This window comes from Rattus rattus, chromosome 6, assembly GCF_011064425.1.
Source record: "Rattus rattus isolate New Zealand chromosome 6, Rrattus_CSIRO_v1, whole genome shotgun sequence".
Taxonomy (NCBI): domain Eukaryota; kingdom Metazoa; phylum Chordata; class Mammalia; order Rodentia; family Muridae; genus Rattus; species Rattus rattus.
The window spans coordinates 111,025,942-111,050,371 of record NC_046159.1 but is presented as its reverse complement, the minus strand read 5'-3'; the positions used below and the strand labels follow the sequence as shown (position 1 = coordinate 111,050,371).

Here is a 24,430-nt window from a genome sequence, read left to right as displayed (position 1 = left end):
GTACCATTTGGAGTTTTGCTGTTACCCGCTTTATCTGTAGAGAGCTTTGTGACAAGGACAAGTTAAGACTTCCTAACTTAAAGTGACCGGCAGAGAGATCAGATCAATCTTGTTCTTACTGGTAGGCACATAGTTTCTCTGCTTTTCCTTTTCTTGGTTAGGAAGGTGGAGGTATGTGATTATTGTGATGTAATTTCTGTGATGTGACTGTGTTTCTCGATGTGATCCTTCTAAACTCCTGGTAACTTGGGGTCTCTGAGATGGCCCAGCAGGAACAGCTCTTGTCACCATGCTTGATGACATGAGTTCTACCTTTAAGTCCCACATGGTGACAGAAAAGAACTGACTTTTTGAAAGTTGTCCTATGAGAAAAATTAGGTAACTATAATTGGGTTTCTCTCGTGTCCTATATTCGTACATTGGCCTACTGTTGTGCCAATGCCATTCAGTGTCCCCCTGATTCCATGTGTAGTCGGAGACCAGGTGCTATGGCCCCACTCCAGCACTGCTTTCAGGATTGCTTTGGCTGTTTGAGATCTGTAGTGGTTTGAATGTGGAGTGGCACTGTGTGAAAGCATAGCCTCGTTGGAGGAAGTATGTCACTGTGGGGGTGGGCTTTGAGAGCTTCCTCCTAGCTGCCTGTGGATGCCAGTCTTCTGTTTGCCTTTGGAACAAAGATGTTGAACTCTCAGCTTCTCCTGCATCATGCCTGCCTGCGCACTGCCATGTTCCCATTATCCTTGATGATAATGGACCGAATCTGAACCTGTAAGCCAGCCCCAGTTAGATGTTGTCCTTATAAGAGTTGCCTTGGTCATGGTGTCTGTTCACAGCAGTAGAACCCTAAGACAAGGTCTTGTGTGATATGTGACTTTTAGGATTGCCTTTTCTAATCCTTTGAAGAGTATAATTGTATTTTGGTAGTGATTGAATTAAATCTGTAGATTTCTTTCAGTCAATAGAGCTAGTTTTATAATAATCTGCCAGTTCAGGAATATAATTTTGTTTCTTCCATTTCTTTGAAGGTTTACACTGTGAAGCTCTTTACTACCTTGGTTAATTTATCACTTAGTACTTTTTGTCCCCCTTTGCATCTGTGGACTTTTATTTTAGGCGTGGCAAGACTCGTAAATGGTAGAGGAGCTATCTTTGACTCTGATCACAAGTCCCCAAAGACTATATGAGATTTGGGAGTAGGGGTGCTCATGGCGGCTTCACAAACCCAGCAAAGATACTGGCTCCTGCCTACTTTTGTTTTTGACCTCTGGCCTTCAGCTGGGAAGACTTGGAGCCAGACAGATGCCCCTGATGTGTGAGTATGGGCTCGTGAGTGAATATGTCTCTGTAGGGGGTAGCGAGTTGGGGTGGTATATTGTGACTTGCTTGACAGGCTGGTCTAGGATTTTCAGTCATTTCCTCTCTGTGGCTAACTGGTAGGAATGACTTGTCCCTGCGGATGGCCAAAGTCCCATGGTGTCTTTGAAGGGCAAACTGGGCCAAATTTGCAGCTGGACAGCAAAAGATACAGCCTAGTAAGCAAGGGTCTGTAGAGAAGTATGGAAAGGGAGGGGGATGCCCGGAATTGAGGAGGAACAGAGCAAGAGGCAGCAACTAGGAAGATACTCAGATATCCTCTCTTGTGGAGAACGGGCCTCTGGAGCTCGTCCCGGCTTCACTGCATTTCATTCGAATCCCGAGGCTTCATCATATCTGGAGATCAGGAGGCTCATGCATGCTCGGTGCCCAAGACCTTAAAGGATATATTTTCTCAGGTCAGACCCACTATGGCTGGAGCCTGTGGCCATATTGTCCTCTGAAGCCATTTTTACCCAACCTTCTCTGTCACGGAGGAGCCTGTTTGTCTGTGTAGAGCCCCTGCTCATCAGGTGGCTCTTGAAGACCTTCTCTGGACGTGGTGCTTGACTCCTAGGCAATGGTAAAGGTGGTCTTGTGGTGCCAAGACAGGAGAACACCTCCATCTTCACTGTGTAGGGCTGTGTTTTCTCTTTCCCACTTTCTTGGAAGCTATTGTGAATGAGGTGTGGTGCCCCTGGCCCCCCCATTCTTTCTCATCAAGTTTGATATTGGGAGAAAAGCTGAGTTTGTAGTTCATTTGATTCAGTTAGCATGTGGGAAGTTATGGGTTGAGCCCCAGTCCCACATAAATTGGGTGTGATACCGTACCCCTGTATGCCAGCTAGGAGGACCAGAAATACAAGGTCATCCTTGGATACATTTGAATTTAAGGCCAGCCTGAGATCCATGAGATCCTGTCTCAAAAGGAAAATCACCCAAAATGACTCCTGCTTCGAATTAAAAAGCTACTGATTTTTGTATGTTGGTTTTATTATTCAGCTACTCTCTGGAAGTGTTTGTTAAATCTAAGAGTTTCTGGTGGAGCCTTTAGGATTTTTTAAGTATAGGATCATGTTATCTGATAATTTTTGTATGTCTTTTTACTTTCAAGATAGCGTCTTGCCCTGTAGTCCAGGCTGGCCCCAAACTGGTGATCTTGCCTTAGCCTTCCAAATGCTGTGCTTGTAGGAGTATTTCTCCATGCCTGGTTTGTTTGCACGTAGAGAGACATTACTGTCTGTGACCCTTTAAGATTCTAAGGCTCCCTGGAACAGTGGTAACTGGCAGATGTGTGAATCGAGTTCAGACATGCCATCTGTTGAGCTGCTTTAGGGAGGAGGAGACAGGTTGAGTATGGAAATGTGTAGTGCACTTGTAAGTGCTAGGAGCCAGTAGTACAGGTGGTGGACAGGCTGGGCTACAGCAGGTAAAGATTTTCCCTTCTGGGCTGTTTGTCCCATAGATTCCTTATTCCCAAGAAAAACACTTGCCAGAAGTGAAATTGGAATATTTCAGAACACAGTTTCCACTATATTCTTAAGGCATTAATATTTCCTTTGTTTTAAGGGGGCGCTAAGTAATTCAGATTTATTCGAGGGTTACTGGGTTTTGTTGACAACTTCAAGGGAAGATAAGTATGTCCAATCATCAGAAATCTGTTCTGTGCACACTGGAATGGTATGGTACCTGGCTTCAGAACTACTTAAAGACACTGGCTTCTGTCTCAGCCTGCCCAAGACTGCCAGGTTTCCTCAACATGGCCTGGTTATTAGGAGTGGCCAGTGGGCCTGATCTGAGTAATGAGAGGATGGCAGCAACAGTCAGCTCAGGGGGACCGAGTGCAGGACGGGGTGCTGTGTGGCTCCCAGGTAGCAGCGTGAATAAGGGATGACCATAGAAGGAGGGTTGTGTGCTGAGAGTCTTTCGTAGGCCAGCAGCTGGGCTTTGTGTGGTTCTAGCCAGAGCTTTGCTTGAGAGGTTCTGCAGTCTGCCTCATGCTGTTGCTGCTAACTGGCAAGAAGGAAGTTGGTTTGTAGTGGAAAGATAAACTTGTGAATTTAAATGTCCATGGTTTCCGTGGAAGTAAAGTGCGTTGGGAAAAGCCACATCTTAGTTTTGGTTGGTTTTAAAATGTCTTTCCAGAGAAGATGGTGTAAGGCACAGATGACTTGACAGAGGTAAAGGACAAAAGATAAAGGGCGGGTGAACTGGTGAAGCACAGTGGGAGTATAGAGGAGAGCATGGGCAAGGCCGAGGTATTTGTCTAAAGACTAAGGTGGCTGGAAGTTTGTTAATAGAAAAGGGAAAGAGGAAAAGGCTTCGGAGCTTTTGCTTCCAGTCCCTTAAATACACTCGTGTGATGTCCGTGTTCAACCTCATGAATTCTGTCCCAGGAGGTTCATTGTCTTACAGCCTTAATACCAGGAACATTGTTATTTGGGCAACCACCCAAGGTATAATCATTGTGCCAAGTAAAATTTATATATTTACCCATTAGGGGATTGTCCTAGGTCTTAATGAGAAAACTAGTGTATGCTATTTCTCTATGTCTATTGCAAGGTAGAGCCCAGAACTTGGGTCCCGGGTCCCACTGGGATCTGTTATTCTGTATGCAGTAATTACTTGCATTATTGCTCTTGGCAGGTGAGGCCTTTTACAGCCCAGAGGCCAGGAGGCTGCTTCTGTTACTTAAAAGCTAAGTTACCTTGTTAAACTCCTCTCTAGTGAGAGGCTTAGAATCTCTCTAGACCTCCCATGGGCTCTCTCTAGGGTACAGGTTCAGCATAGGTTAAGGCTGCCCTGTCTTTGTATTAATAGTCATAGGCATTCTAGCTCTGTGTAGTGGAATGAACATTTTAATTGAATTCTTAGGAGTCCATTTAAAAAGTTGAGTAGCAGCATGTCTGTGGGAGAAGCCAGGAACAGTGTTAAATGGCAAGGGATTTGTACTTTTATTTCTTTATTTCTGACACTCTGCCTTGGACTTTTAAGAGTAAGAAGAATCCTGGGATGACATGCTAATTCATCACTAAAAGATTGGCAGGTCTATGGTAGGTTTGTGATTTGTACTTTATTTTGAGATCTAAAGTTGACAATCGACATTTCAAATAGGGAATGTTTTCAAATAACCTCAAGATTAAGCTTTTGTAGATAACATACAAGTTGATGTATTTCTTCCTTTATTGTATTATGAACCCTGCACATAAAGCAAAAATAAGCATTTGGTGTTCTTGAGATGATTCATTGAATAATGTGTTCAGTAATCGAATGTCCTTTAGTGCACACAACTTTACAGAAACAAACAAGAACAAGTAAATGCATGAACTTTCACTTCTCTATCATATTGCAGTGTCTTGGGTCAGTTCATTTGACTGTATGTGGTGCACAGGTCCTCTACCCCCATCAGTCACTGATGGTCGGCTGTTCTGTGCAGTACATTTTGCTCAGGACAGGATGAGGGCAGTGCTGTGACTGAGAAATTCAGAGATGCCTGAAGTGGCTAATAACACAATAACTTTCCCCTCTTCTGCCCTGGATTGGGAATTAATACTGCACTTGCTTTTGGATGTGGCCCCTGGAGTTGTGGGGAGGAGGGTGAGTTAAAGAATGTGGTTGGACACAGAGACTCAATTAGCTGAGGAGGCCTGCCGGGAATGGCATTCCAGGTTTTTCTACCTTTCCTCACCACCACTGATTTGACCTGAAGTCAAAGTTTCTTTGCCCAACAGGAGTACTTTTTGTGGCTTTGCAAAGATGCCCATAATCTTTGGAGAACTGCTTCCTGCACTTGTGGTAATAGTACATATTTCACGAGAAATAACTCCAACTTTTGCTGTATACGTGTGCCAGCAAGGAGTTAGTTCTGAAACACCTTGGACATTTATTCAAAATTTGTGTGAGCAAAACCGTGATCCATTAGTAAGATGCATGATATAGGCCGAACTTCTTTACCCTAGAAAGTATTCTGGAAAGGGAAAAAGCCTCCAAACACTTTTCCCCTTTTCTTTTCTTTCTTTTTTTTTTTTTTTTTTAAAGATTTATTCATTTATTATATATAAGTACACTGTAGCTGTCTTCAGATACACCAGAAGAGGGCATCAGATCTCTTTACAGATGGTTGTGAGCCACCATGTGGTTGCTGGGAATTGAACTCAGGACCTCTGGAAGAGCAGTCAGTGCTCTTAACCACTGAGCCATCTCTCCAGCCCCTCTTTTTCTATTCTTAGATCAACACAGAACCTTCTTGTGACAGATGTGTTGGTTATTTCCCACACAGCAAGTTTTTTCCCGACAGAAAACACCAAATGGATATCTTAATTCATTTCTGATGTGTTTACCTGGAGATAAGTGTCAAGTCTCACAGTGGCCATTTCACAAGAGACTCCTTAGGTACCAATCCAAAGTTCTAGGTTGTAACCTGTACTCCCAGCCAGCTACAAACTAATGTTCTCTTCCCTGTCAGTAATTTCCTAAGCCATGTCACAGAACCTATAGAAACATTTACTGGTTTGTTGAGGATGCTGCTACAGTGACACATACAGGAGAGGACTTGATATGACAGTGTGAGCAGGAGGAATGCATAGTTTCCATGCTTCTCAGGACATGCCACCCTCAGACCCTCTCTGTTCAGCAACGTGGAGACTCATCAGATTTTACTCAGAATTTTTAGAATGCATGGATCTGGTGCTTGTAAGTCTAAGCTACTGAGGTTGGAGGATTACTTAAAGCCCAGGAGTTGGAGCATAGACTTCGGAAGCATAGCAAAACCTTGTCTCCGATTTTGCCCCAGTATATACAGTATGTGTGTACATACTGCAGTGGGTGTCTGAGGTCGCTGTCTAGTTTCTTCCTCTGTTGTTTGCCATCTTATATTTGGAGACAGACTCTCTCACTGAACGTGTTTCTGCTAGAATGGCTGTCTAGAGAGCCCTGGAATCTAGGTTTGCAGAGGTATTATTCTTAGTGTTTTCTTTTTTATTCATTTTTAATTATTTTTTGTGTATGTATGTCTTTCCTGCCTGTATTTTGTGTCCCACATTCATACCAAGTGCCCGCAGAAGGAAGAAGAGAGCATCTAGTTCTTTAAGACTGGAATTATAGATGGTTGTGAACTGCCACGTGGATGCTAGAATTTAACACAGCTTTAATGGAAGAGCAGCCAGTGCTCCTAACCACTGAGCTATCATCTGTCCACACCTGGCTTTACCTTGGTGTTGGGATTTGAACTCTGGTTCTCATGCTTGCACAGTACAAAGTCTAACATTTTTGTTTTTTTTGAGACATGGTTTCTCTTTGTAGGCGTGACTGTCCTGGAAGTCACTCTGTAGACCAGGCTGACCTCAAACTTAGAGATCTTCCTGCCTCTGCCTCCCAAATTCTGGGACTGGTGCACTACCACCACCCGGCTTCTAGTAACATTTTAAAGGTAGAATCTCAGGTAGCCCAGTCTAACCAAGGATAACTTTGGACTCCTTATTCCCCCAAGTGTATACAGCCACACTTGCTGATCAAATCTAGGGCTTACCAACTGAGTTATATTTCCAGCACTTCATTCATTCATAGACTTTAATCATCAGTACCATTCCTGTAGACTGGTGGGTGGTTGAAAGTTTCAGTCTTTATTCATGGATCTGGCCATATCCTGAGGCAATGATAAGGCTCTATTCTAAGTAAACTCAGAGGGCTAGAAAGATTGCTCAGTGGTTTAATAGCCCTGGTTCTTCCAGTGGGTTCAATTTCAAGTACCCACAAGTGTCTACAGCTCCAGTTCCAGGGGATTTGTGACCCAATCTGGCTTCTAAGGGCGTCAGGCATGCATATGGTACACAGACATAAATGCAGGCAAAACACTCGTATACATAAAATAATAACTTAAAAAAACCAAAAACAAAACACTAAAAACTAAAGGGTCTGTATTGTGTTCCATTATGAGCAGTAGACTAAATTTTGCATTTAAATCTAGGGGTGGAAATCTGGGGTTGGGTTTTGAGTTTATGGGAGACTGATCCAGTTTCATTGGTGGTGGCTTAAGCTTGCTTGTTCTGTTTCCCCTCAGTATCCCCCATCCACTGTGTTTTGTGCCCATTCACTGCTGTTTCTCAGTGAGTTGTCAAGTTAAAAGTAAACTCTCGCTCTCGCTCTCTTTTTTTCCTGTAAGTTTAGGCATTTAACACCTTTATTACCATAGTATTTGGATGTAGGCTTTGGGTTGTAGATCTGAGAGATTCTTGTCTACTAATGAAGAACAAATACAGAAATCATGGGGAATATAATTAGAGTAGAGATGATTGCACTCGCTCAGATACCAAGTATCCCTTCTGGGATATGGGAAGTGACTGAAGAAAGTGGGAAGACAATTGAATATTGAACAGTTAATTAGGGGAGTCTCCAAAGTGGTCAGGGATATAGATTTGAGTGGTTTCTGTTGAAAATAGAGTAGACTTGACAGCTCACAGGAAATAAATCAATTGAGTGGTTAGAAATGAGTTAGCCGACATATTCTTGAAGGAGGTAACAAGGGAAATCGGGTATCTGATAAGAGCACTGAGGGAAGCAGCTGGAGAGAGCAGCGCCAAAAATAACAGGAACTTCCTGGGGAGAATGAAGTGATGCCCAGCAAGGTTGTTGGAGGCGAGGGAGAAGGGGTCCTCTGGGGATGGAGGGTCCAAAAGAGGACAGCTACATCCCTTCATGCGGAGGGAGTGGGGGGCTTTAGAGAGCACTGTGCTCCGTGTTATTTGATGGAGAGACCAGAGAAGCAGGTGTGAGTGCTGTTAGGGTTTGTTAGCTTCTGCAGAAATCCTGTAAAGTTAGGAATCGTGTAGGTACAATCATGTCTTGATGGTTTTTGTTCTTTCTAGAGTCCAATATGGAATATAATATTAACAATAAAAAAGCTTAGTTTATTTGGTCTTGTTCTGTGCTCTGAGCCTACCATGGTGAATGAGGTTAACACAGTCCTTTGCACTCACAGAACTGCCAGCCCAGAAGAAGACTGATGTCAACAGTTACAGACTGATTCCATGTTGTTTTGAGTCCATGGGTGAAGAGTGTAGAGCTTCAGACTTCTCTGCTTTGGGAAGGCATCTTTGAGAAAACAAAGTTTCAGCTCTGTTTGCTGGAGAATTACCAGGCCTGAGAGTTGGGGTGGGGATTAGCCTCAAACCTCATTATTCATGCCAGTCCCCTGGGAATCCAGGTTAAAATGCAGATTCTGATTCTTTAGGTCTGGTGCTGCGTGAGGATCTGCGTTTCTGATTAGAGGGGAGATATCCCTGGTCTGTGTCTCCTGCTGAGGCTTTCTGAGCATCATCACCATGGTCATTTACTTTAGCTTCTGTTAAAAGGTGATGGGGCTCAGCATGGCCATTTTTCCTTCCTCATTCTGTGGGCATTGCAGTGATAGAACCAAGTTGATTAGCGCTTGCAGTCTGTGACTGCTTTGTAATAAAGATTCTTCTTGTCCCTCCACTGTTTACTTTTGATTATTGTTTTATGTGTATGGATATTTTGTCTACATGCATGTTTGTGCACTACATACATGCCTAGTGCCCTTAGAGGCAAGAGAGCATCCAGTTTCTAGGGACTGGAATTATAGGTGGTTGTGAACTGGTCTAATGGTAATGAAAATACTTTGCTTTAGATAGCTCACACTGCAGACAATACCCAAGGTGTGGGGACAGGAATAGAAACCTTAGGAAAAAGAAATAGTTTTGTAGTAAATTAACAGGGAACTTCTTTCTGCATTTCTCCAAATGTTTAGGTTAGAGCTCATCTGCTAATCCCCCAAGTGATGTTTGCAGGTTACTACTGTATCCGGCTCACTCCTTGTATTAGTTACTTTTTTATTGCTGTCATAAAACACTATGGTCAGTGAAAGTTATTCAAGAGTTTATTTAAGTTTCTGGTTCCAGAGAGTTTATTATGGCCTGGGAGCTGCAGGTGTGGGAGCAGGAGTTAGCACGCTGGGAGCTCACATCTTGAGTGGCATGCACAAGTAGGAAACAGGGTTCAAGAACTGGGAATATCTTGTCTTTAAACTCTCAAAGCCTGCCCCAGTGACACACTTAATCCAGCATAGTCCACACCTCCTAAAACTGTCCAGACAGCACCACCAGCTGGGACCAAACATTCTAATGCTGTGACATTTGTGGTCCAAACCACCACAGGCCTTGTTCTTGCTAATCTGCATCAAGATTGCAAATCTTCACTTACACCAAATCTAGAGAGCATTCTTGTTTCTTACAAAAAGCTCTTAATTACTCTTAACTCTAAAGTTGATGAGTTTTTCTTAAAACCTGTGATACTAATTGTGAGGTCTGACCATCAAAATATGCAGCCTCATTCTTTTGCATTTTATATATTTAAAAGAACACCTAGTAGATGACTGGCTTACAGAGAAAGGGGCTCTTCCTAGAATTCAGCTCTTCCCTGGGGTCATAATATTGAGCACTCTAGTCAGGGAAGGTTTGAATTCTCTGGCTTGAAAACATCTTTATTTCATTTGGAAAAACTTGAAGCAGTGAGTGGATCACAGTTAAAGAGACAAAGAGACAGGACACAGAACAGCACTGTAGTTTGAACCCCATGACTGGAAGGAAGATGTGTGTCTAGAGAGCGAGAGCAGTGGGTCAGGGGTCAGCTGGTACACAATCACCTGTGAGGTCTAGTCTAAGGATGTGTGCCAGTTTTGGAATGTTTGTGTATTTAGTACCTTATCTTTTTTCAAAATTTGTTTGAGTATCTTCTATTTGACAATTTCATATATGTATACAATGTATCTTGATCATATCCACCCCAAACTCCCTCATTTCCTCTCCCCTCCTTACCCCTTCCTCCTTCCTCCCTCCCTCCCTCCCTCCCTCCCTCCCTCCCTCCCTTCCTTCCTTCCATTTATTCAGATTTTATTTCTTTGTAACCCCTAGAGTCTGGTTAGTGCTGCCTGCTGACTATTGACTGGTCTTACCGGCTTGTCCTTATGCAGGCCTTAGGAGGATGACTTAGCTGCAGTTGGTTCATTCGAGCTATAGCTATAGCAATAGAACAGCATTCACATCACTCCTTTATCTTCTGCCTCTTACACTTTCCCACCCCTCTTCCATGATGTTCCCTGAGCCTTGCAGGGTTGACATAACCATTTAGGACTGAGCACACAATAGCACTTTGTCTAGTTGTGATCTTCTGTATTAACCACAGAAAGAAGCTATTTTAGCTAAGGTTGAAAACAGTGCCTCTCTCTCTCTCTCTCTCTCTCTCTCTCTCTCTCTCTCTCTCTCTCTCTCTCTGTGTGTGTGTGTGTGTGTGTGTGGAGAGAGAGAGAGAGAGAGAGAGAGAGAGAGAGAGAGAGAGAGATAAATATTTAGAAAGCAGTTTGACAACATATATTGTCTTTCCTAGGGTTTTATTGCTGTGAAGAGACACCATGACCATAGAAACTCTTATAAAAATAGCATTTACTTAGGGCTGGCTCAATAGTTTCCGAGGCATTACCATTTTGTTAGGAAATAAGACAGTCCAGGTAGACATGGTGCTGGAGAAGGAGCTGAGAGTTTTACACCTTGACCCACAGACAACAAGAGATCGCCACACTGGCTAGATTTGTACTTTTAAGACCTCAAAGTCCACCCCATCAGTGACACCACACTTATTCCAACAAAGGCCATACCTCCTAACAGTGCCACTTCCTCTGAGCCAAGCCACAACATGTGCATTTAGTAAAGCAAGGGTAATGCGTTCCTCATAGAACCTGTGATCTCTAGGGTCATGGAATTTTGACTGGTCTAAATTCCCTCCTATGGAGCAGGCTTTGAATCTAATCAGAAAGGTGTAGGTGAGCCCCACAGTCTTCCTGGCATATTATTGTGCCATTATGTGGCTATTTCACTGGTCGAGCGAAATAAAATGCATCCTTAGTTTTGACTAAACTACTTCTTCCTTCTACTTAATTTTTTAGACACAGACTCATAAGGGTCCCAGGCTGGAATTCCCTAAATAGCCAAGGAGGATTTTGAACTTCTTATCTTCCTGCCCATTCCTCCGAGTGCTGGGATTGCAGGTGCCACAGACAAATGGAACCCAGGGTACAAAGGCAACACATTCCCAGTCTTGTATGTTTAGTTCTTAGGTTTTGTTTTGTTTTGTTTTTGTTTTTAAAGACTAGGTCTCACTATAAAGAATCTCTATGTAGACTAGGCTGGCCTTGAACTCAGAGATCCACCTGCCTCTGCCTCCTGAGTGTGGGGAATAAAGGTGTGAACCACTCTGCCCAGTAGAACACTTTAAATGTAATTTTTTTTTTTTTTATTAACTTGAGTGTAATTTGGAATACTTTGCAACTGTTGAGAATGGTTGGAAGAATAGTGCGTTTAACTCCTGTGTCCTGTGTACCTAGAGAGTTTGACTGACTTACCTCTTTGTAATAATTGCAAACAGGCATTTCTCAGTATTTATGTCCTGTGAAGTTGCAAATACCGAGTTCCTGGATAGTGAACAATTTCTATGAAAGACAATATAAAGTTAGGTCCCTTTGGGATCTCTGGACCCATATTCAAGTTTTTATAACCTTGTTCAACATGTACTTTGTTAAAGACATCTTTTTAAAAATATTATTTTTGGTTAATGTGTATGTTTGGTGGTAGGGTTTGCACCTGAGTGTACGTGTCTGCAGGTCAGAAGGCTTCGGGTCCTCTAGAGCTGGAGTTATATACTGGAGTTGTTATATACTGGAGTTATATACTGGAGTTATGTACTGGAGTTATGTACTGAGTTAGTTATATACTGGACTTAGTTATATACTGGAGTTAGTTATATACTGGGAGTTATATACTGGAGTTATGTAGTGGAGTTATATACTGGAGTTATGTACTGGAGTTATATACTGGAGTTATATACTGGAGTTGTTACTGGAGTTATGTTATGTACTGGAGTTATATACTGGAGTTATATACTGGAGTTATGTACTGGAGTTATGTACTGGCCGTTGTGAGCCACCTGATGTGGATGCTGAAAACCAAGCTAGGTGTCTTAAATACTGAGCCATCTCCCCCTAGCCCAAGAGGTATCTTATATAATACCCACTGTTGATTGCTTATATTGAACTTACAGACTGCCACATTATACTTTGTGTCCAAATGAAGCTTGTTTAACATGCAGTTCTCTGTGCGGTGTTATTATTTCACAATGGTTTTCTTGCACTCAGAAATACTAAACAGTATATTGAGAATATACTTCAGGGGTATTTTAAATAATGAAACCAACAAAGAGCATAAAAATATAAAAAAAAATGGCACTAAGTAGACCATGAAAAAACACTTGCTGTCAGGGCTCAAACAAGAAGAAAAGGCCAAGCATTGTCGAGGACCTCTGCTGTCAATGATGGAACCAGCAGCTCAAAGTTTTGCTGATCTGCATCCCTGTGAGTAAACACGGTGTGCTAACACTATTGATTTGTGAGTTACAGATAAGTTATAAAGTGGGAAAATTCACAATTACCCGATTTTTCTTTAATTGTGATGAGTGTCTCGTGTACTGTGCTGGGATTGAACCCAGGGCTTCATGCATGTTAGTAAGCACCTATGACACGTTAATACTTGTAGTTGTTAACTCTAAAAATCAGGATACCCTTTCCCACTAAATCAGGAATTAACATGAATACAAAACAGTTCCGCCATTCGCTCCTTAGATTTTGCTGTTTGCCTTAATGGTGCCCTTTTATGGGTACATGACTTAATCCAAGATTATATCTTATCATGTTCCCTGAATTAGGGATGATTCTCCATTTTTTTCCCTTTGACAACCCTGACAATTACCAAGAGGTTTTTGGTTTTGTTTGTTGTTTTGTTTGTTTCTTTGTTTTAATAGGATTCCTCTCAGCATAGGTTTCTTTTGCTTCCTTAAGGTTAAGTTATGTCTTTGTCAAGAATATCACAAAATGCATCGTATCAGAGTCACACTGTTGGTAATTCCATTGTTGCTAATGCTGATAATCTAGTTCCTTGGTCATGGTATCAGTTAGGTTTCTCTAATGCATTTTAGCCGATAAAGATCTTTATGTAACAGCTAGTGTTTTACTTAATAGTAAACCTGCAGTTAGTACCTCGGTAAGATGTTTTGAGATTGTACAAATACCTGCTCTTTATCTCTCTCATCCACCACTCTTAGCATTCCTTTGATTCTTACAATTTTAATTACTTTTTAAAAGAACTTATTTTTCTGTGCATGGTAAGAGCTTACATGTGCCACTGTGTGGGGAGATGGGAGAACAGCTTGAGGTCATCCGTTTCCTTCTTCTGCCACTCAGGGCATCAGGCTTGGTGGCAGGCACCTTCACCTGATAAGCCACCTTGCCAGTCCCACCTTTATGATTCTTGCTTGAGTCTGTTATTGCTGTGATTGTTCCGAAATAACAATTTCCTAATTTTATCATCGACCATACACTTATCAGAACTTATCAGTTGTCACTCCAGAATTCTCTTCCACAATTGTTCATTTGTTTGTTCAATGGATTATGGTCTACTGTTATTATTTTGATTTTGTCTTTTTAAAAAATTTTAAAAATTATTACATATACATGTAATAATGTATATATATATGTGTATATATATGTGTATGTGTATATGTATACTGTAGCTGTCTTCAGACACATCAGAAGAAGGCATCAGATCTCATTACAGATGGTCATGGGCACCATTTGGTTGTTGGGAATTGAACTCAGGACCTCTGGAAGAGCATTCAGTGCTCTTAACCACTGAGCCATCTCTCCAGCTCCCTTGATTTTGTCTTTTTAAAGATAAATTGTCTGTCTGTCTGTCTGTCTGTCTGTCTGTGTGTGTTTCTGTCTATTGCATTGGTGGTTTGCCTTCAAGTATGTGTGTGAAGGTGTTAGATTATCCAGAATTGGCGTTCAAGACAGTTGTGAGCTGCCATATGGGTGCTGGGGAATTGAACTCCAGGTTCTTTGGAAGAGCAGCCAGTGCTCTAAAGTGCTGCGGCCTCTCTCCAGTCCCTATTATTTTGATTTTCCAGTTGTCCCAATTTTGGCCCATGATAATACTCTTAGTAGGCTACTTTATCATTTTGATAAAGTATGTCACCATTGTCCTTTGAACACTTTTTTAAAGTTTTCTAACACAGCCACATATTCCTGGCTGAGACGGACTTTTCCCAGACCCAAACCTAGAACCATCAGTTTCTCAAGGAGCTCTTGCTCTTTTTAGCAGAGAGAAGTTAGAGGATGGAAGTAGGAAATACATGTCTGTACTTTTATATTTATCTGTATGTTTTCTCAGACAGCTCTGTAACTTCCCTCTCCAAGAGAGAGACCTGGCTTTTGTTATCCTGCCCTTGTTTGCTCAGTTTCTCATGTGACCAATTGCTTGCTCTCAACATTTGCTTCCTCAGCTTCCAGTGACCTGTCAGCCAGGGCTGGGTGAATAATCAGTCCCTGCCCGGGGTCCAACCAGCCAGTGACGATACATGTGTGTGCACACCCCCTCCCATACTTGCTTTTTTTTGGAGGGGGGGGCTTATTTCTTGGTGTAGAGCCTTGTCATCCCATCAGTTTTTATTTTTTAACCCATTGGTAGTAGTGTTTGGCAGTGGAAATGGTCACCCTTAAAACTGCCCAGAAGCTTGGCAGAAAATGGAAAATGGTATCTCCATTTCTTTGGGTGGAAAGAAAGCTTTGCTTCTAGGCTATTCTTTCCTTTGAAATATTTCCAACATTCTTTATAAAATTTTTGGAAGGTTTCAACTGGGTTAATTTCACACCCCCACCTCCAAATTGCGCCTTTGGTGTTTATGTGTAACTGAAATAAAGTACTTAAAAACCCTTTTGTTCTGTGCTTTATTTACTGTTTAAAAAAAAAAAAAACAAAAATAAAAACCCTCCAACCAGACATTCATTTCTTTCTCCAAAATGAACATGTTTCTTCACCAGAGGACTTTTAATTCTTCCAGATAGTTTGTGTTTGAGCTCTTTTTTTCCTATCAGGATATTAAATGTAAGAGTTATGAGCACTGCCAGACTTTGCTCTGGCTCCTCAGAATTAAATTTTAGTATCTGTGGGTCCTGTGGGCACACACTGCCGACTTTATATTGTCATTGCTCAGGAAAGAAACACTCTTTTCTTAATCTTTGCTGCATACTTTGGTATGATGCTCTCAGCTTTCTTTGTACTTTAGTTCTCGAACACTTAAGGAAATTCTTTTTTCCTCATGGTCAGAGGGTTGAAGAGTCCTGATCACTGTAGTACTTTTTTTTTTTTTTTTCTTTTTCCTTTTCTTTTTTTCGGAGCTGGGGACCGAATGAACCCAGGGCCTTGTGCTTGGCTCTACCACTGAGCTAAATCCCCAACCCCACTGTAGTACTTTTCTGTACCTTTAATTAAGGCTGAGTACCTGACCCCAGTCATTTGATAGAACAGGGGGCATTTCTCTGTAGTGGTATCCTTAAGATCTAGAATTTGTAGTGACAATTTTATGGAATTTTGGTTTTTTAAGAAACACAGAAATAAAAATTAGTTTTTGTTTTAATTCCAGGTGTAGGGACATGGGGCTGCTTCAGACTGTCCTGCAGCAGCTGACTGATTTGCCTCATGCTGTAGCAGGAGGTGTGGTTTTTGTTAGCTGCAGGTAGCCTCTGTGGTTGTGTGATTCTTGGAATTCTGGGAACTTTCCAGAGGGTATATAAATGCTAGCACCTGGAGAGGGGTAGGTAGTTGTTGGTCATTCAGGGGAATAGGTTATGGTTTGTTAGTAGTCATGCTCAATAAACAAAATAAACAAAAGGAAAGATATTAGAGTCAGGGATCACTGTTTCTCCCCTCTGCCCTTTTCTCTATTTAGTGATAAACAGTGAACCAGAGGGGAAAAGGGTGGGGAAAAGGAACTCACAAAATAGCAAAGACCAGCCACAAAGAAGAAAGGAGGGAAAGAAGTTAGATTCAGGGCTTTCTCTCTTCCCTCTATCCTTTCTCTCCTACCTAGTGGTGGGGGTGAAACTAGGGCTGGTGTGAGGAGGGGATAAAGGTTGGGAAAGCAAGCTACAAGAGTTCATTCACTTTTGTTTATTTTTGAGACTGTATTTTAATTTCAGCATTTCCCCCGTCCTTTTTGTCCTTCCAAATCCTTCCATATATCCTCTGCCTTGCTCTCCTTCAAGCTCATGGCCTCTTTTTTCACCAACCCTTATTGCATGTATACATGTACTTGTGTATACATACGTGTTTCTAAATATAACTTGCCACGTCTGTATAATGTTACGTGCATATTTTCGGGAAAGACTGGCACTGACGACTTGATGTGCTCTTCCCTAGGGAGGGCCACCTCTTCTGCTCCCAGCTTTACCCAGTTAGTTGTAGTTCTTTGTGTAGGGTTGAAGCTTCTTGAGCTTTTTCTCTGTGCAGCTGTCATCTTTGTTGGTGTTCCCCTTGCTCAACTCACCATGGAATGGTCGAGTTGGTGGGTATAGTTTCTGGTGTTATTAGGAGACATGGTTTTCACAGAAAACTCCAGATCCTCTTGCTTTTTACTCCCCTTCCACAATGTTCCCTGAACCTTTTGTGTGGGCGTGTTTTGTAGATGTAACCACGTGACTGGACTTCATCTACTTTTCTTCTTCCTTTGGGAAGTCACATGACTTTTGTCCTGAGAGTTTGTTGTTGTTTGACAACTGGAATGAATTTTGTTACTGCTACATGGGTCTACTCCATACTTGTTTTTCTTCCTGAGATCGTCTGTCTTTTCGTTGATCCTAATCTCTTGAGTCTGTGGCAGTAAGTAGAGTCCAGTGGCAGGTCGTAAAGACTTGACTCTGTGGAGGGCATGTTCTTTCCTTGCTGGGGAAGCTTCATTGTGCTTACCAGTACTTATTTTCACAAGTCACCAGTGTTGGCTCATGGGTCTCACACATGCAGCATCTGGGGGTTATTAGGAAGCGTGCTGGGACGCCATCATCTTACCATGCCGTGGTTTCCTCATCTAAAGACAGAATGATAGGGAAGAGCAATTTATGATCCCGTGCCATTTCCCAAGCTTCATAACAGGTTTAGGCCACCTTGTTGTTATTCTTATTGCCAGTCAGTCCATAATTAATCGCAAATATCATTAATATTGCATATTGGGTTGGGATAAGAAGAACAGCTTTGTTTCTGCTCTTGATTGTAGATCAAAGTCAGAGGCTGGATTTGATACATAGTTTTATTTTGTGGATGGTGGTGGTGTGTGTTTAGTAAATGTTGCTTTGATTTGTAGCAGCCAGCTCATGGTTTGATGCTTCTGATGACTTGGTCTGTGACACTGCTGGCCACACTTCTTCCTGTGGTTTTTAGGCTGCAGTTACTGTAGCTGTCTGTCTCCAGAGTCTTCAGCTGTAAAACAGAAGACTTCTCTTCAGTGATCCTGAGATTCCCGCGCTGAGACCCTGTGTGTGGGGCCGGCTGGGGAGTGAGCATATCCTTAGTCAGAGAAACAGCAGCAGCATGAAGTCCTGAGTTTTTAGGACCTTGATTTTGGCTAGTGGGGCCTTTAATTTAGGCTTGCCTCTTATTTTTAGCAGAAAAAATGAGGGGAGACAAAATCAGGAAGACTTGGGTAGATTGAAATTTCCTCAACTTAGTTTCTGTTTAGCTGTTTCTGTACTCTGTTTTATGGGATGCTTCTGGATATTAGACAGTTTTGAGCTATATGCATTACAACTACTGCACCCTCTGTGTGTCCACCTCCCCAATCCCCCCTTACTCTCCCATTCCATTCCCTTCCTGCCTTCACTTCTTACAATGTTGGGATTTGAATTTAGGGCCTAGCAGCTGAACTCTATCCCCAGCCTTGTTTTTATGGTCTTAAGTGTTTATTGAAACAGTGCTTCCAGTTGTGACTTAAGTCCCGCCCGCCTGCCCTCCTACCTGTCCACCCGCCCTTGTGCTTTCGGTGCCTAGCTAAGAGATGATCATCTAATGCAAGGTTATGCAGATTTTATTCTAAGTCTGACTTCTGTCTTTTCTTACTGTGATGCTGTTTGAATTCCTTTTGTTTATAGTCTGAGGCGCAGATCAGACTTCTTCCTTCTGAGTGTGGCTGTCGAGATGCACCTCTTATTGAAAGTTCTACTCCTTCTGCATTTAATTGTCTAGGCATCTTTGTTCAAAACCCATTGGTTAGATGTGTGGATGTGGTGTAGGCCCTGTTTTATTTCTCCTCAGTAGCCTGTCCTTATCCTTTATATTAGTCCTTCTGTTGTCATTTTTGCCTTGTCACATGCCTTTTATATCTTCAGAGGCAGAAGTGCCCATGAGGCTGGTCCTCTCCTCAGAACCAGTAAGATGCCTTTCTTGGACCAAGGCGATTTTGCTTTTGAATTGGAAAAAATACTGGTCAGTATTTAGACTTAAGAGTTTTCTGTACAATCAGATCAATACAGCTGGTGAGAGTGTACTTTTGCATGGCCTGGATGTTCAAGTGTTAAGTGTACCAAATCAGAATCTAGTGAAGATTTAATGTCATACTCTGTTGCTGGGCAACATTTAGTGACCCTCGGTACAGTCTTTCACTGTAGGTAAATTTCCTAGTGAACTTGTAAGTGGGTTTGAACAGTTTGAATCCCCATTCTTTTTTTCAGTGCTTTGGTTCAGCCTCTGTGGCTGTCTGACTTGTGCCTTGAAGTCAGATCCTTTGAATCTTACCACATCTCTCTGCGACCCGTGTAGGCAGAGCTGAGAAATGTCAAATCCATACCCTCAGTCAAACTGATTTCGACAGCTGGCCTCACAGTCTTCCTGCTGCAGCAGGTAGTCCTGAGATTCTTCTAGAATATGTCATTTTATTTTTCTAATTGGATAAAGCAGTAACCATATGACTTGTTTTCTATGCCCTATAAATTAGCAATTAAGGATAATTACTGTATTCATGAAAGTTTGTAACATGAATCAGTCAGTGGAGCTTCGGTAGTTCAATTACCCATGACAGTTTCTTCACAGTCTTTATTCCTCTGAAATTAAAAAATATGATAAATGCTGTGTTTTCCTTGCATATGTTGTTTACTGTTTGTCTCCTCGCTTGAGCATCAGCTCTTCAGGAGCAGAAACTTTTGTCTCTTCTATTCCCCTGAAGTATGCAGCTTGTCTAGAGCAGAGTCCCACACATCATTGGTATTTAATAAGTATTGATGAAAAGTGAATCAATCAATGAATTAACTTTGGAAAATCCAATGCTAATGTTTATGATGCCATATGAAATAAAGTCTGCTTTGTAGGACCTTCCTTAGTCTTTTCTGTGTTTTATGTAGATATCTTAGGTATATCCCCCTTGGTTTTATCGGGTAGAAAACCTTTATAAGGGAAGCCCTTTAGAATATTTTTACTGAGGGGAAACTTCAGTAAAAGCTGCTGACAAGGCCGGTGGAGGGAGTTATCAGTTGTTGGAAAATGAGTTGTAGAAAACTTCAAAGGAGGGTATAGTGTCTCTTGAATGATTTCAAATCCTTTAATAAATAGGAGAGAAACTAGTCTTTCTTATCAGAGGTGTTTTATTCTTCTGCAGTATCTTGAAGACTGTTTCTCTGCCTCTCCTTCAGTGCCATTGGCAAATGCTGGGGAGACTATTTCAGAAGAAAGCTGTGCCCATATCCGTCTCTTCTGCCTGGAAGAATGAGCCTTTAGGAGGTTGGATTGGTGACCATTGTCTTCAATTCTTATACTTAGAAATAAAGAATAGAGAGAGCATCTTAAGGGAAAGGAGAGGTGGCTCAGTCGGTAAAGGACCTGAACTTGATCCCTAATACCATGTAAAAAAGCCAGAGCTGGGGAGGTGGAGACAGGCCGATGGATCCTTGCAGCTTGTTGGTTAGGGAATCCAGCAGAATCAACTGAACTCCAGGTTCTGTAAGAGATCCTGCTTTAAAAAATAAAGTGGAGAATGATAGAAAGAAACTAATGTTGACCTCTGGCCACTACACAATGAGGGTTAGAGAGATGGCTCAGTGGTAAGAGTGCTTCTTGCTATTGCAGAAGACCCAAGATCATTCCTAGTGACTCATACTGCTTGTAATTTCAGCTCTAGCAGATTCATTGATGCCTTCTTGCCCCTGTGTGTACAAGTGCACATTTATGCATACATGCACATAGTCACATGCAGACACAAAGACACACATGAATAAAAAGTAAAGTCTTGGGGTTGGGGATTTAGCTCAGCGGTAGAGTGCTTGCCTAGGAAGCTCAAGGCCCTGGGTTCGGTCCCCAACTCCGAAAAAAAGAAAAAAAAAAAAAAAAAAAAAAAAAAAGTAAAGTCTAAAAAGGAAGAAAGGATGAAAATGAAGAGAATATCTTGCAAACAGGATCAAAAGGACAAGTTTTTGCTTGTGCATTCTGATGTGGCCACAGTGGAGTGATTTAGGCCAAGGTCTTATGTGCTTAAGGTATAGGAGATACCAACTCGGAGGGCTAATTTAAAAAATCACGGAATAAGGTGGGTGGTGGTGGAACATGCCTTTAATCTCAGCACTTGGGAGACAGAGGCAGGAGATCTCTGAATTTGAGGCCAGTGTGGTCTACTGAGTCTACCCAGGACAGCCAGGGTAACAACGCCCACCTCCAAAAAAAAAAATAAATAAATAAATAAATAAAAATAAAAAAAGGAAAAAAAAATTAGGATCTATGTATTGTTTGGAATTCTCATGTAAAGGTAGTAGAGTGGCTAGATCAATTATAATATCATACAATGAATTACCATAGTCATGAAAATGGATTGTATTTCACACCAGCGTGGGTGTATTGTGCTAAAAAGAATTAGTAAAAGAAACAAGACATTGTATAGAAAACTCAACTAGTAGAGCTCAAAAATAGACAATATGAACTTCTATTGCTTAAAGACACTTAATGTGAATGGAACGGAAGTGTGCAGAAGAGAGCAAGGGAGTGATTCTCTCATAGAGTGATGGTGGATATTAGAAAACTGAGTAGAAAGGACATGGAGGCTCTTTCGGGGTTTCTATTGCTGTGAAGAGACACTGTGACCACAGCAGTGTTTATAAAGGAAACATAATTGGGCCTGACTTACGGTTCAGAGGTTTAATCCATTATGGAGGGAAGCATGGTGTGAAGGCAGACATGGTGCTGGAGAAGGAGCTGCGATTCTGAATTTTGATCAACAGGCAGCTGGAAGAGAGAGTGAGACACTAGGCTTGACTTGAGCTTTTGAAACCTCAAAGTTCACCATCGGTGACATACTTCCTCCAAAAGGCCACACCTCTCTGGGCCACTCTCTATGGGCCTATAGGGGCCATTGCCATTCCAACCACCACTTTTGGGGACCTGTATTTCTGGAGGTGTGCTAGCCATTGGATAGTAGCCTCTCAGTTATTTTACTCTTCTCATTTTCTGACTCATGATCCTTTTTCACAATTTAAAGCATGGGTTGAGATGGAGAATGCTAGTGGGGGTATGGAAGCATCCTCCCCTTAGAATGCTTCAGAGTGAGCTCCCTTCACAAGGATCTAATGCCAGCTGTGCTCTCCATTGACCGAACCCTGCAGCCTTTTGCATTAACCTTTCAGCGGCTGTTGTTTGTTTTGAAGAATGGAGTTGAGAATCTTTCAGAGAGAGTGAGCCTACCTCTCGGTTAGAGTGGCCTCACTAAGCTGAGGTGGTTTGCGTAGCTTGCATTTTTACAGCATGCCCCTTTACCTCTTAACATCTTTCCTTTTGTGGCCTTTCACGTATTGGATTTCAGAGGTCTTTTCACAGTTGTGAGTAGTTTCTGTTTTGGCTCCTTAGCCAGAACTGGAGAGAAGGGGACTTAAGTGTTTAGGATGTGGGCTTTTAGAGGACAGGACTTGTGCATTTCTCATTCAATGGTTGCACACGCTTTGGAGGCCCCTGTGCCTGGCCCTGATTATGTAGGAGTTCCTTTCTTTTAACTTTCCCTTTCTTTAGATGTTTATAGTTTGCCTCATTCCAGAATGGAAAATATGGATATATTAACTTGTTAATAATTGAAAAGAACAGTGTTGGTGCATGCTGGGATAAAATTACAAAGGTTATTAACCTCCGCGTCTCCTATGTCTTTTTATCTCAGTCTATTTATTTTATGTCTTTTCTATTTTTTGTTTAATTCCTACTTACATTTTTGAGTCCGTCATTTTTGAATCTAGCCCAAGGCTCTATGTAGGTATTTCTCTTATAAAACTCAATTAATTCTGACCACTTCATCATTTCACAGATGTTTGAGGGCCTCTGAAGTACAAAGTTCTGATGTAGATGTTGGCACTTCATTAGCATACGAGTTACTTTCTAGAGATGCTATTTCCAGATCACTAATTCGTTGTCTCCCTTTTTAATTACCTGTGTAGGTCCTCTCTGGGTGTGCCATCATTGTCCGAGGGCAGCCCCGGGGCGGTCCGCCTCCAGAGAGGCAGATCAACCTCAGCAACATTCGAGCTGGAAACCTCGCCCGTCGGGCAGCTGCCGCGCAACCAGATGGGAAAGATACCCCGGATGAGGTAGGTGATTCTCCAGGGCTTTTCATGGCTGTGGGGACCTGATTGACAGCCTGCTCTCCTCTTTTTGATGCACTTTTTTTTTTTTTTCTTTCTGTTCATGGTGAGTACTTTGTCATGATGACTGGATCTTCTGGTAGCTTACATCTGCCATTATACATACACTGCCTGTCTGAATTTCTTTTCAGTTTTCTTTGATAAAGAAGGAAGAGATACTTCATTCAGAACTCAAGGTTATAGTCCACCGTGGCAAGGAAGTCAAGGCAGGAGGAACTTTAAAGCATCTGACCACATCAAAATAACCAGGAGGCAGAATGTGAGGATGGACGCTTGCATTCAGGTCACTCCCTGCTCCTGTACACCATAGGATCTTGGCCCAGGCAATGGTGCCTTCTACAGTGGGGCAATCTTCCCATCTCAGATAATCAAATCAAGACAGCCCTTCACAGACATGCCCAGAAGCTTAGTTCACAGTTGACTCTCCATCCCATGATTGGCTACTCTCAAGAGTCAGCTCTTGAAATAATCGTTATACAGTAGTTAATTGCAATCACAGTCTCAAGGCTATCCCTAGTCCTTTTGGGTAGGCTTCACTCACTCCTGGGAAATAGCTTTGAAGTCACATCAATGTGACATTTTCATAAACGATAGCCTTCTGTCAGTGGTAGTACTAGCCTTTTGTTACTGTATCCCCAAAGCTATCTGAATTTATGAAACTCAAGTTTTATGGAAATAAGAGGTGGGGTTGTTTTGTTTTGTTGTTCTTTTGGTGCAGTACTGGGACTTGAATGCAGGGTCTTACACATGCCAGGCCAGCACTCTACTACTGATCAGCCTAGTACTCTCCTCTCCACTCCCCAACCCTGTCTTTGTTGGTGAGAAGTTCTCATGTAGCCCAAGCTTCAGACTTATATAGCAGGGGATGGGATGACTTTCAATTTCTGATCCTCCTGCGTCTGCCTCCTGAGTTTTGGAACTACAGGAATGTTGCTGTCAGGCCTGGTTTGTATGGTATTGTGGTTTAACCCAGGGTATCATGTGTGGTAGATAAACACTCCACAACCCAGCTCTAAACATGCATTTTTATTACCATTTTTATTAAATGTATTTGTGTGTGCCTGTGTGTGTGCGTGTGTGCATGCATTATGCATTGGTTCATGTGTGAAGTTAAGAGGCCAGTGTGGGAGTCAGTTCTCTCCTACCGTGTGGACTCATGAGTCAGGCTTAGTGGCAAGCGCCTCTAGCAGCTAAGCCATCTCCTCAGCTCTAAACAGTTTAGCTGCATCCGTTTCTGGGCAGCTTGTAGCTTCTCCTTGTGTTATGCTCTGAGAGGCTCTGTGAGCCTCTCTCCTCACCTCCTCTTCACCTCCTACACCCCAGCTTTTAATACCCGTTGTGCGGCTTGCACCATTTGAGTTTTGACTGTCTGTGTCCATCCCAGTTGGTGTGGTTTAGGCTTCTTGGTCTCTACACTTGGAAATTGTTGGTGCTTGATTCTTTTAGCTGTGCTTTGCTGGTCAGAAACAGGATTTCTGGACCCCTAATTATTAGTTCTCTGCCCCAACTTGGTATCTTTGGGGAGATTAG

General features: G+C 42.2%; 1 protein-coding gene across 1 annotated transcript in view; it reads left to right on the top strand.

Annotated features, from left to right (window-relative positions):
- The window catches only part of Snd1 (staphylococcal nuclease and tudor domain containing 1), a 396,722-nt gene that overhangs the window by 8,473 nt on the left and 363,819 nt on the right, over positions 1–24,430 (top strand). Inside the window, exon 2 of the mRNA XM_032906855.1 lies at positions 22,697–22,846. Coding sequence (XP_032762746.1) covers positions 22,697–22,846 — 150 coding nt within the window. The remainder of the gene's footprint in view (positions 1–22,696; positions 22,847–24,430) is intronic.